Below are 13,389 nucleotides of genomic sequence, written 5' to 3'. Positions count from 1 at the left end.
TGTGATAAAAAGTGAAAAGTTAGTCGTGTGTATATTTATTCCCATAGATGTACCGTACTTTACGGGCTACAAGTCGCACCTGACTTTAAGCCGCAGGTGTCCACGTTGTGACATGAGATATTTCCACAGACAGATGGTAAACAGATTATTTAAATATTTATTTCCATACTTTAACTGCTTATTTCCAAACGGTGTCTGTAACGTCAGTAAATGTCAGGAACAGGCTGGTTCACAAACCCACAACAGTCACTGATCTGTGTCTTCCTCTTCTTCTGCTCATTAAACCACTGCAGTCGTCGTCTTCTTCAGTGTTCTTCAGTTGAACATCCTCAAAGGCTCCGTCACACTCCTTCTACGTCTCTCCTCTGTTGTTGCTCAATGGCACTTTGGTGCTGCAGTTCTATTTCCTTCTTTACAGACACATCGATGGCTTTTAACTTCAAAGCTGCATCATATGCATTTCTTCATGTGTTTTCCATGATGTGGGTTTGTGCATGACAAACAAAATGATTGTTCAAAGTTCAGATTCAAACTTCTCCTCTTCATCACCTCTTCCATCTGTCTGTCTCACTTTTGCACTTCCTGTTAGAGCGCCACCTGGAGGACATTAGCCCGTAAAAATCTATACAGGAGCTGCATTGTTGTATAAGCCACAGGGTTCAAAATGAGAAAAAAGTAGTGGCTTATAGTCCAGAAAATACGGTATATTTTAAAAAATTTGAAAATGACCCTTAAAGTGCTTGAATTTGACCTTAAAAGTGTGTATGAACCTTGTATTAAGTCCCTCTGGACTGAAAAGCTGCAGGAGGGACATTAAACACCAAAACATTAGTGTTAAATACTGGGGAAAGCATACCAGGATCCTACTAAATACTGATTTCTGAACTCTTTCTCCATTACAACATTAGAATTGTGCGAGTTAATAATACACATGAATGGTGAAATATAACAGTATGACAATTTATTTATTAGTCTGTTTGGTGGGGATGGTGCACTATTTTGACATATGTAATATATGTATTAATAATCCCAAACATCACAGTTAAAACATACAAATAGAACAATGAAAGAACAAGACATTTTTACAGCACATTAAAAGTCAAAAGTACACAAGACCAGTTTGCTTTAACCACAGTTTGAGTTGTTTTGAAGCTGGGATATGTGAAGTATTCTCTTATTGTCAGGGTTTGACTGTTGCAGTATTTTGTTTCCTTCACAGAAAGTCTATTTTGTCCTAAATGTGTTTAGTTCTTTTGACCAGTTGTCATTTTCTGTAAATGACTGCTCTAAATCAGCAGCACCCTTCCTCCAGGAACATCAGTTATAATTTTTTCCCCCTTTTTAAAATATTATTATTATTATTATTATTATTATTATTTATTTTTATTTATTTTTTTTTATACTTTATTTTTGACAGATTTGACATTTTTTAACTCTTTCCCCGCCAGAGCATTTTCCAGTGAGTTGGTAACCAGCACCAGCCTTTTTGGTCATTTTCACTAATCTTTGGAGGCTGACTGAAAATGTTGTGTTAGGAGTATGTGAACACTGAATACATCAAAGAAAGAACAGACCTTCAACTTTTAAACACAAGAAACGATTTTATTCTATCTTCATTCGTTTGTGAGATATAAACATTTGAATATTGGTCATTTTCAGGAAAAAACTGAATTTTGAGCAAAGAACTGAGAAAATTGCATTTTTTTCAAAGATATTGATTTTCAAGATGAAATTGATTTCCTATTTACATTTTTGACTCTTTCTCATTCACCAACAGTAACACTGTATTCAAAATCACAAAATAAAATAATAATAACAACAATAACAAACAGCTCTAAGATATCCCATCATTCCACAAAATATTAGAGGAATCCACACCAAACTTTAGACCAAACATCTTCTAAAGCACCAGGTTCCTTCTAAACTTATCACATTTACATACATCAGTTATAAGTCTTCCACATATTAGTTTAGCTTTTTGATATAAACACTTCAATATTCCTCATTTTCAAGAAAAAAGAAACAAATGCACTAAATACTGTAGATTTCTGGGCTTTCCTTGGCTGCACCACATCCTCCTGTTGGACCACCTGCTGTGTTTGATCTGTAAATAATTATATGGACATGTAATTATTTATCCATGTATGAATATATGAATATATGTATTTATTTATTTCATACAAAAGCCAAATAAAACAGTGTCTTACCTGTGTCCCCGCTGACATTATACAGCTGAACCACATCTGTTGAATCTGTCCTCAGTCTGAATCTGAACTCACTCTAACAGATGAACACTAGCTGTCCATTGTCTTGTCCCACATCTGTGTGTCTGTCTTCTCCTTGAATGTCCACTATAAATGTCTCTTTTCTCTTCCTCCTGTCTGTCATTGTCTCTGTGTCGCTCTGTGCCCCCCCCCCCCCCCCCCCCCCCCCCCCCCCCCTCTTCTTATCCTCTGTGTCAGACCCTCGCCGATCCGTGTCCGTCTCCCTCACCTTCTGTTTCTCCGTTCCTGTCTCTAAATGGTTCCTCTGTAGCTCCATCATATATTGAATTGTCAGACTCTGTCTCCATAATCATCTTTAAAGCTTTTGAAACTGTGCGCGGTTCCTGCACAGTCTGCATTTCCTCAGAGTGACTGGCGCTGTATGCGTTGCCATGGGATATGGTGATTCCAGTGTGAAAACGTTAAATCCGGTCCTTCATTTTTCCGAAAAAGCTGTTTGTTTGTTTTTGGACTAAGGAAAGTAATGCACATGATTCGCAACAGCTTCAGCTACAGTATAACAGTGAAAACACGGATTGACGGAATATCTCGTCAATGGCGGGGAAAGAGTTAACAAACAGACAATAAAACGAAAGTGCAAAGACATAAAAAGAGCGTCAAGAAGCACAGACAGGACAGTATCAAAACTTGAGTACAACGGTAACAAAGTGGGTCAATAAGTCACAATTTTATTCCATCACAACAAGAGGTTGAGTTAGCTTAGGTATTGTCCTGTTTCAGTCCATGTCAGTATAATATTATTCTAAGTGTTATTGATGTAAAAAACCAAAACTGACTTTGACCACCTCTTAACGTGTGTCTGAGTTGGACCTGAACCAGAGGCTGAGAGTGGTGGCTGTAACTGGTAACATATGGGACCAGTGTTCTCAGTAGTTTTCAGACTAAACTAAAACTGTACTTTCACCCATAGACAAACATAACAGTCAAACCTGAGGATTATATATACGACACATTTATCAGATCCGTTGAGTCAGAGGTGTACCTGCTTTTCTTTTGACCTGTGTCCTTGGTTTTTTCCAGTGACCCTGATGATGAGGTGGCCAGTCTAGCGTCGTCTTCGGGGAATTGTGGGAGTCGCTCTTCTCACAGAATCCCAGTTAAGGAATGGAAGACCTCACCACGAGGCTCACCGAAACTGAAGAGGAAATCCAAGAAGGACGACGGGTGTGTTGGATGTCACAGTTACCGTAAAAGTGATGAACCACAAACAAACAAATGCTTTAAAACAGGGGCGTCAAACTCATCTGAGTTCAGGGGTCACATCTTCCCAGTTTGATCTGCAGGGGGCTGAACTGGTAAAATAACACATGAATGGGTTTTTATTATTGTGTCCTGCAGAAGACTATGCCCAGACACCAAAAATATAAACCAAATACCAGACAATAGACACAATAAAAATAAACCAGACAATGTACTGACCTATTTAAACAAACATATCTGCTGTTTTTTTCCAGGCTTTACAAACAAATAATGATCATTTATATACATTTGAACTAAATGAGCATTTCATCTGGTCATCATCAGTGCTCCAGAACAGATCAGGATTTCGGATAATCATGTCATTAAACAAAGAGGCTCTCAGTTCATCATATAGAGGACAGTCCAAAAGAAAATGGGATTCATTTTAACAACATAATAATATATAAATAATGTCAACTCCAAACATTTATCTATGTTTTAGAGGGAAAAAAGTGAAATTACATCATAAAAAATCTTCACATTTACAAACTATTCTTAAAAACAGTGAATAACATAAAGAACTGCAATTTCTTACGAAAAATAAGTGCAATTTTACCAATATTCTGCCTCAGTTTATCATTTCCACTTGTACATTATAACTTAAAGATCACAGTGGATCTACAAATACACAACATTTAATAATAGACAGAATATTGGTACAATTGCACTTGAGTCTTTTCAGACATTTCATGTTCATATTGGTTGAGTTTATTCACTTTTTTGTAAAAGAATATCTTATAAATGTAAACATTTTCATGTAATTTTGTTTGACACTAAAACAAAGAGAAGACTGAGTGAGTTGTCATTATTTCTAGGTTATTATGATAGTGTTTTACTGGTTCTGATCCACTGGAGATTGAATTGGGCTGAATGTGGAACCTGAACTGAAATGATTTTAACATCCTTGACTGATAATATAAGTAAATAAAGTTTATTTATAAGGCGCTTTTCACAGATAAAAATCCCAAAGTGCTGTAGATAAAATGGGTGCAATAAAACAACATAAGAATAATTTCATAAAATAAATAAAAAGGATAAATCCATCAACCAAAAGCTTTCCTAAATAAAAACGTCTTGAGTTGCTTTTTAGAGGAGAGATATACTACACCATACACACTAAACTAAGTGTAATTTTTACATTTCACACATTCATCCCAGGGGCTGGATTGGACTCTTTGGTGGGCTGGGTTTGGCCCCCGGGCCACATGTTTGACACCTGTGGTTTATAACTATTTGCTGAGCATAATTGAGGGAGTTTTGGTAAAACTGTCACTAAGAATTTCTATTTTCTTTCATGCTTGTTTGGAGAAAGAATTATAAGTTGTAAAATGTGTGCATGAGTATTTGTTTTAGTTGAATCATTACAGTTAAAGGTTTTCCTCTTCCTCTCTGCAGTGAATCATCTCAGCTGAGGCAAATGGACTCTGGACTGGTATGGCATCGAACACCACAAAAACACCTGCGTACTTTGACAAAACAGACCATAGTTCATTTAAAAACCTGCATGTATTACAAAGTAATACATGCAGGTAATTGGGTTGTTTTTGTTCCAATTTTCCTTTTTCTCGACCAAGGACGGCAAACACCAGATTATCTTATGTTTTATAAGATTATCCTGTGGTCTGAGGTGTGTTAAGAGTGAATTTGTCCCAATAATTGGCTCTGAAACTGATCGGGGCCAACAATCGTAATTTAAAAAATATATATTTTGGCTCCAGTGTGCTCACAGCTCTTCTGTTTCTGTGTTCATATTAAATCAGTCTCAGTGAATCCAAAGGAACTTTGTGTTGGTAAATGACAGTTGTTCAAATGGACAGGATTTCAGTTCTGTTCAACATGTTGATGCTCATATGAACTATGTTTTCAGCTCCAAAATGAACCATTTCAGCACAATTAATGCTATATTTTCATGTCACAAATGGACAAGTTCTATTTGAACTGAACTGAGCTGAAAAACAAATCTTCTCTTCTTTTGGATTCCCCAGTTTTTCTTCCCAGATTCTCTCCTCCATATCACATGTTTTATTTGTACAGGTTCAATCTGGAGTATGGTGCTGATCCATCCTGCTTCTGTTCCACCAATACATACATGAAGAATGGCACACAGCACTGTTTACATCAACACTTTTACAATAAGAAGCATTTTTAGACACAAAGAACAATTCTAGATTGTTCTTTCCTCTTTAGTCTGATGCTAAACTATCCAATAAATAATAGTGCTCCTAGTTTTTGCACAGGGATCATTAGTGTAAACGGTGACATGGCTGCAGAGCATCAGTATGATGGGATCCACAACAACCATGTCACATCCGTCCACTGACACATTTAGTGTTTTTGTGTCAGCTGGGATTGTTTTAGATCCACAATACCAACATTTATGAAGAAGAGCACAATTAGCAATAGGAAGTCTAGAAGTTTATTCCTAATAAAGTACTGGGACTGACCAGAGCATCATGGGTAATGTCACGTCCGTCCACCAGCAGAAGTTTTCACATCCACGTGCTATTCCAAATCCAATATTTATGAAAATAGAGCTTCCACTGTCAGAGAATATCAGTAGTCTGTGCACAAATGGATTAGCATTATTTACACACACTTCTATGACTTTAAGAAAACTGTTTTGGACACAAATGGACACTCATTTGACCTCCTAAGGACATTTTAGCCGATATAAATATATGTTCATGTGTGTGGGGAAAGCCGACAACTCCCGAGTCATGACTCCATGGATTGTGACGTGGATCAGAATGTAGCCAATAAAGAAGTGAGCTGACTGAGGAACAAGGCAGCAGGTGTAAATAAATACAAGCATGGCCGACCTGAAACCTAAAGTTTGGTGGAGCTCAGAAATGGAGGACCAGCAGGTGGAGCTGTGGGAAGGCGGAGAATGTCTGTTCAACATCTGCCCCAAGTCGAACTGCAACCGAAACGACATGTTGTGTGTTGTGTTTTCCGGTTGTTGCTATGTTTATTCTTCATTTTTGTTAGTTCACGTTTGATCACATGAGATTTTGTCTTGGACTAGATTCTAGATCAGTGGTGGGACAGAATCGTTATTGGTGTGTTGTGTTGAGATTATTGGAGCACACCACACACACAGTACCATCCAAACTGTTCAACGCCTAATTTTTTTTTTATCTTTACGTGTGGTGTCTGTGATAAGGTTCTAATAGTTTTGAATTTTTCATTCTAGTTTAGTTTTATTTAGTTTGGACTTTTTTTCTCTAATTCAGTTCGTTTTATTAGTTTTTAGAGCAGGTTTGATAGTTTTTATTAGTTTTAATTTTTTTTCCAAATGCTTAGTTTTAGTTTAGTTGTAGTTTAGTTTAGTTGTAGTTCAGTTGTAGTTCAGTGGTCTCTTTTCTCTTCTTCTTTGTGGTCGTATTCAAATCAATCCCAGACAGGACTCTGCTGCTTTAGTCTCCATGTTTCCAGGTAGAGTGGGGACCAGAAGACGACTGGAAACCACAAGTGAACACAAGTGACGGAGCAAAAAGTGTCGTATGGAGACAGCACAGAAAACTGAGAGAGACAAAGAAATCCATTTAACACCAATCTGACATTGACAAAGACCAAAACCAAGGGAATTTGATCCAGAATTTTTATCTGTTTTAGTTAGTTTAGTAAACACACAATACAGTTTCAGTTAGTTATGTTTTTTTTCCTTTTAATTCTAGTTTGTATTTATTTCAGTTAACAAAAATGTTTTTACAATTCTAGTTTTGGTCTTTTCGTTAAGGATAATCACCTTGGTCTGTGACAGATAAAAAAATCTCCTCAAATTCAGAAAATCCTTGTGTGTACCCGCTTTATTTGTATGACAGTGACCCAAACTGTGATGCAAATTAGAACTGTGGTAATAAGCTTTGTTCTGTCGTCAGTTTATGACTTATGTTTTACTCAGTTTCCAGTACAGTTAATAAATCGTTGACATGTCATATCATAAATTTAACCAATCCATTCTGTATAACTCTGTCTCTTACCACATTTCTCTTTTTTTTTTTTTTTTTTTTAAACCACATGTTTTTTGTTTTTTTTTTAACCATGTTTCTCCCTGTTTCTGTAGCAGATGAATGCAGAGGTGCAGGAGGAGTTGTTAATGCTCCTGCGCAGCCAGCAGAGGGAGTTGGCAGAACTGCGTGGACAGATCGAAGCCATGCAGAGCTCCATCATGGCCCAGGTCGAGCACGTCCTCAACAGCCACCAAGAACACGAGCGTATCCTTCAGTGTTTTCTCTCATGTTTGTGTTTCCACATTACGATGGGACCCACTGTTTACACCTGGTCCCTTTAAAGAGAGAATAGAAGTCTGTTTAGTTACTGTCGTCTTAGAATAGAATAGAATAGACTTTATGTTCCATTTGCACAGATCCATAGCAGTATAGATACAGTGGAATTCTTGTGTGTTTCCCTGAGTTAGAAAAAGGTAAAGATACGACAAAGAAGACAGATACAAAACATAAACACAGCTAAAACATAAAAAAAAGTTATTGCACATACAAGCACAAATACACATTTGTAAAATAGACTATTATAAAAAGAGTAATAATATTAATAAGAGTACTGAGAGGTAACAACAAGTTATTGCACATTCAGTTAAAGTACTGGGAGGCAGAGCAGGTATGGTTAAATAAGTGCAGGTACAGGAAGGTTTGACAGCAGAAACTGGTCTTGAATTACATCGGTGATGATCAGAAAATCTGTTTGACAGAAGTTTAACATTTTGAAACCTGCAGAAACCTTGGATTTAAGTCCAACTCCTACAGGTCTGTCTATGGCACTTCCTTTTTTTAAAGCCCACAGACACATTACTTCAACCTTAAACACCCACAGATTATCTTGGTAGAAGGTCTAATATATAATGTAACAGTTTCAACTGTGGTGTAGCTGAAAGCAAATTTAAAAAAAAAATAGTATTGAAGTAATGCTGAGCAATTTAGAAATGAATGTGAATACAGTCTGGCATAAAAACATCCTCTGCTGCTTCTGTTTTATCATTTTGTGACAACTTGGAAGTTGCACCAAACACCCCCCCCGTTACATGCCTGTTCGCTTCCAGATCCACCCTGGAAATTGTCACCACATCCACATCATCACCTCATTTGCTCCGAGTTGGCAACAGTTTTTAAACACTGAACTGGAAGTAATGTGATGCCGAGCGGAGCTGATTGTGCGTCTCGTCTTTACGGGCTGCGATGGCGAGGCTTTCTGTAGCAGATCCCTTTGAGCCTTGACTCGAACCAACCCCAGAGCGCAGACTGGAGCGGGTGCTGGCGGAGAGTCGGAATCATCAGCAGCATCTGCATGAACAGCTGAGCCAGCAGCTGAGCCACAGTCTGAGCAGCGCCCTCACCAACAGGATGGACAAAGTACTGCGAGACGAGATGAAGAAGACGGCCCCGCAGGGTAAGGAAACGTAAACACTATACACCAGTGGTCCCCAACCTTTTCTGTACTACAGACCGGTTTCATGCATGAAAAAACTTTCTGCGGACTGGGTAGAGGTGCGAGGGTTCCAATTACAAAACCCTTTGTCAGTTTAGAGCATGTGATCTGAAACACTTCCACTGTAGATCAGGTAATTCCACTGATTCTACAGTAGAATATCAACTCACCCTAATGCAGAACCAGTGGAACCCTGGACTGATTTACCTGGAACTAGACCAGGGCTGTCAAACTCATTTTAGTTCAGTTCCACATTCAGCCTAATATGATCTAAACTGGGCTGGACCAGTGAAATAATATAAATAATAGGATAAGAACTGATAAATAATGTCAACTCCAATGTTTTCTGTATGTTTTTGAGTGAAAAAAGTAAAATTCTGTACTGAAATGTTTACATCTAGGAACTGTACTTGAACATAACATGAACAAATTTGAACAACCTGAAAATTCTTATGAAAAATAAGTGCAATGTTAACAATATTACACCATAGTTTACCATTTATACATGTGCATCACAACTTACAGATCACGGTGGATCTACAAATACACAAAACATTTTGTAACAGGCTTAGTTAAAATTCCACATTTCAGACATTTTTGTAAAAGGCCAGTCTGTAAATGTAACCATTTTTGTGTAATTTTACTTTTTTTTTTTTTTTACATTACAACAAAGAGGAATATTTGCAGTTTTCATTATTTATAGGTTATTATGATAGTATTTTACTGGTCTGATCCACTTTAGATTGAATTGACCTAAAACACTTTGAACATCATTGATTGTTAATATTGTCATTGTATTTTTGCATTTGACAAATTCAACCCACGGGCCAGATCGGACCCTTTGGTGGGCTGGATTTGGCCCCCAGGCCACATGTTTGACACCTGTGAACTAGACAGTCCCATCTGGGGCTGATGGAGACACACAGTCCAGGTGGGTTCTGTAGATCCAGTCCACTACTGGAACTGTCATCCAGAAAACCCAGACACACAAACATATGAGGTTAGAAACAGAAGGACTTTCAGGGCTTTTGTGGCGATATCCTCATATTCTGCTTTGACTTGAATCCAGAATGCACAGAGGTTTGAAGCTGTCTCAAACATGGATGGATGTGTCGCAGCAGTTTGGAGGAGCTGGTGTGTCACCTGTTGGCCATGTCAGGCTTTAACCATTTTCTAGTCATAGTTTTTTTTTGTGCAGCTGTCAACAATATTTATGTCCATATAGTTTAGAAACATCAATATTTCCTTAAAGTTTAGTGGTAGATTTTTCTTCCTCAGTCAGATGTGAAGAAAGTAGATGGTTAGATGAGGAAGAAAATTATTATTTACAGTCAGAGCAGGAAAAACATTTAAATTTAGAAGCAGAACATTGAAAATCATAGTCATGGATAAAAAAAAAGATAAAAAAGAACTAAATTGTTGTTGAGAGAAATTCAGTCCAAACCATCTCTGAGGCATTTTGGAAGCAAAGATGACAATTTAAACTGAATGCAATGATATTTATCCCAATATAAAAGTGAATAATAAAATTAGTCATGATTGTTTTGTATCCCAGACCCCTGTTAGAAAAGAAACACCTGGATTCAACGTGTTCACATACTTTTGTCCATTTGTGTATTTGTAGTTTGTGTTTCGGTACCAGTAGTTTTTTTGTTTTTTTCCAACCTTTGTTTAATTGGAGTTTTGCAGAAATCGGACAATACAAACACTGTCATGAGACAAAACAATTGACAATGAATTGTTGCCCAATTTCCTTTTTAAATTTTTTTTTTACATGTATACAAAAGCAAAACAAACAGAAGAACAACTACACCAACCTTCTCCATAAACAAAAAAAAAAAGGCTTGGAAGGTTCACATGTACAATAATTATGTGTTACACAAAGTAAATTGCTGGACCGAAAAAAAACAAGAGGCCCAGGTGGAAAAATTGCCATATATTGTTATGCTATTATATGACTTCAGATCACATTGGTCTGTATGTGTCCCCTGAACTAAAATGAGTTTGATAATATCTTCAGTGTAATTTTTGCACTTTGCAGATTTATCCTGCGGGTCAGATTGTAACCTGTGGCGCTCTGGTTTTGGCCCACGGGCCGCATGTTTCACGCCCCTGCTTTATTGTTAATCTTTGCAAAGGTTTTGTTTTGCTGCACAGAAAAACGTCCGTTCTCAGAGTGCACATGAGGCTGTACATCAATAAATTACAGTGCTTTTTTAATGCTTGATATCATCCTAGGCATAAGATAAATTAAATATAATAAAGGCTTCTGAGGTGTACGGATCGCGTCAGTAAAATGAAGTCGTCTTCAGAGGCATTTTTGGGTCTCTACTCTTCTTCTCTCCCTTTTTTTTCCTCCAAACTTGATCACAATCTAATTACAGAGGAGTCTTTGCTAATTTGTCTCGCTAATTCCTTTCTCTCCTAGCGATCTCTAAGAGTCTGGAGCCTGTGACGGGTCAGCTGACAAACACTATTGCGGCTAAGCTGACCGCTGTGGAGGTCACCCTGAAGGACAACGTCACCAAGGTGGTCAAATCCAAGGTATGGGGGGGGGGGGGGGGGGGGGGGGGGCTGGCTCACTTCCATCGTCTGCTTATGCTTCTCGGCACCGTGCTAATTAATCTTTTTTTTTTCCTCCACTTGAACTTCCAGTATAAGTAAAGTGTGGACATTTTCCGCAGTAACCTGAGCGTTTTTGTGGCTGTTTTCCAGAACATAACGGACGCCATCGGTCGAGCGGCGGCAGAGGCCATCCAGGGGCCCATCCAGGCGGCATACAAGGATGCCTTTCAGAGCCTGGTTCTGCCTGTGTTCGAGAGAAGCTGCCAGTCCATGTTTCAGCAGATCAACGACAGCTTCAAACAAGGCACACAAGAATGTAAGACAGTCTGGGACTTTTATTATCTTTTTTTTTTTTTTAATTCTCTTTTTATTGAAAGAATTCAGATTTTTTTGACACATTGAAAAAACAGACAAATTCACAAACTATTGAGGTTTTGCACATACGTCACATGATCATGTGGTTTTCTGTTTAGAGTTATTACCGCGGTTAGCCTAGCTTCTCAGTATAGTTAGCCTAGCTTCTCAGTATAGTTAGCCTAGCTTCTCAGTATAGTTAGCCTAGCTTCTCAGTATAGTTAGCCTGCGTGCCTGTAGCCTTAGCGGTGTGTAAAAACAGAACAGTCCTCATGTGGTCCGGTGCTGCAGACCCTTTAAACCTCCAGGAGGACTTCCCCTGGACCATCACCTACAGACACAGTGGTTGTGGATCTACCTGCTCCCTTTGAGTTTCCTCAGCTGGGTGAGGCAGATGGAAGTGGGCGGAGCTATGGCGGGTGACAGCACTGAGTTCAGCTGGAGCTGGTGACAATACTGCCCCCCCCCCCCCCCCCCCCCCCCCCCCCGTCTGTGCCGGTCTGCTTTAACTATGGGACAGCCTTCCACATGAGGTCCAGTCACATGATGAAGATGGGAGGGGCTTTAGGACACAGACAGTTCATGGAACGTTTTCAGCGAACATATGGGCTGGGTCACCAGTTCAGAGCCTGCAGGTGTACGGCTGATGGGAGCCGGCTGGAGCTGGGAACACTGGTTTGACCTCCCAGTTGAGTGCACATCACTGTTGTTCGTGAACATGTAAACTCATCTGTGGTCCCTTTATCACAGCAGACATATTCGCAAAGAACAAAACACACAAACACCAGTCCAAAGAAAAACACCAGATAAAGCAACAGTTCAGACTTTCCAGATAGCGTGCCTACCAATATGGCGGTGTAAACAACAATCACATGACCAGTGACATCAGCTGACAGTCCTGAATACACATCCAGAGAGTAGGTGTAAAAAAACAAAAACATCTACAGCAGCTCATCATTGTCTTGATATACAGGGTCTCAAAGTAAAGAATCAGTGTGTAAATCCTACTATATAATACGCGTTCTGTGTCCGATTGATCGTTGTTCCATCACAGGAGGCCATTTGTACAGGTTTTCCTCAGCCTTCACAGGCCTGATCTCCGCCAAACTCACCAGATGAATAGAAACATTCCCTGACTATCTACTAGAAACGCTTTTATGTCCATATTCAAATGTTGTGAGGTATGCTGGGAGATTTTATCCTCTGTCTACTTTGAATTCTTCATCCCTGCCGCCATACTCATTTTCAGAAGTGGTTCTGCTGCCGTTCATGACATTTCTACTGTTAGCAGACGATGCTAACATGTGAAGGATGCAGTTCACTACTGCTGGATGAATGGAATCATACTGGACAGACCGAACACATCCATGCTCTTCCCTTCATGCCTCACATGTTGGCTCCAATTATTACCTGCACAATGCAAGATTAAATGGTAGTTTACAAATGGATAGTGGTGGCAGACAAGTTCTACTGATCATGCTATCGTACAATGGCACCACGG

At 38.8% G+C, this 13,389-nt stretch overlaps 1 protein-coding gene across 7 annotated transcripts in view; it reads left to right on the top strand.

The window, feature by feature from the left end:
- edc4 (enhancer of mRNA decapping 4) overlaps positions 1-13,389 on the top strand; it is a 79,098-nt gene that overhangs the window by 33,091 nt on the left and 32,618 nt on the right. For 5 of the 7 annotated variants that reach the window (XM_030135876.1, XM_030135878.1, XM_030135872.1 and 2 more), the window contains exons 21-26: positions 3,306-3,449; positions 4,920-4,956; positions 7,591-7,741; positions 8,775-8,930; positions 11,398-11,513; positions 11,685-11,850. In XM_030135876.1, coding sequence (XP_029991736.1) covers positions 3,306-3,449; positions 4,920-4,956; positions 7,591-7,741; positions 8,775-8,930; positions 11,398-11,513; positions 11,685-11,850 — 770 coding nt within the window. The remainder of the gene's footprint in view (positions 1-3,305; positions 3,450-4,919; positions 4,957-7,590; positions 7,742-8,774; positions 8,931-11,397; positions 11,514-11,684; positions 11,851-13,389) is intronic. The other 2 variants (XM_030135873.1, XM_030135877.1) reach the window with 1 other exon arrangement.

Source organism: Sphaeramia orbicularis, chromosome 6 (assembly GCF_902148855.1).
Source record: "Sphaeramia orbicularis chromosome 6, fSphaOr1.1, whole genome shotgun sequence".
Lineage (NCBI taxonomy): Eukaryota > Metazoa > Chordata > Actinopteri > Kurtiformes > Apogonidae > Sphaeramia > Sphaeramia orbicularis.
This window is presented reverse-complemented; position numbering and strand designations above follow the sequence as displayed.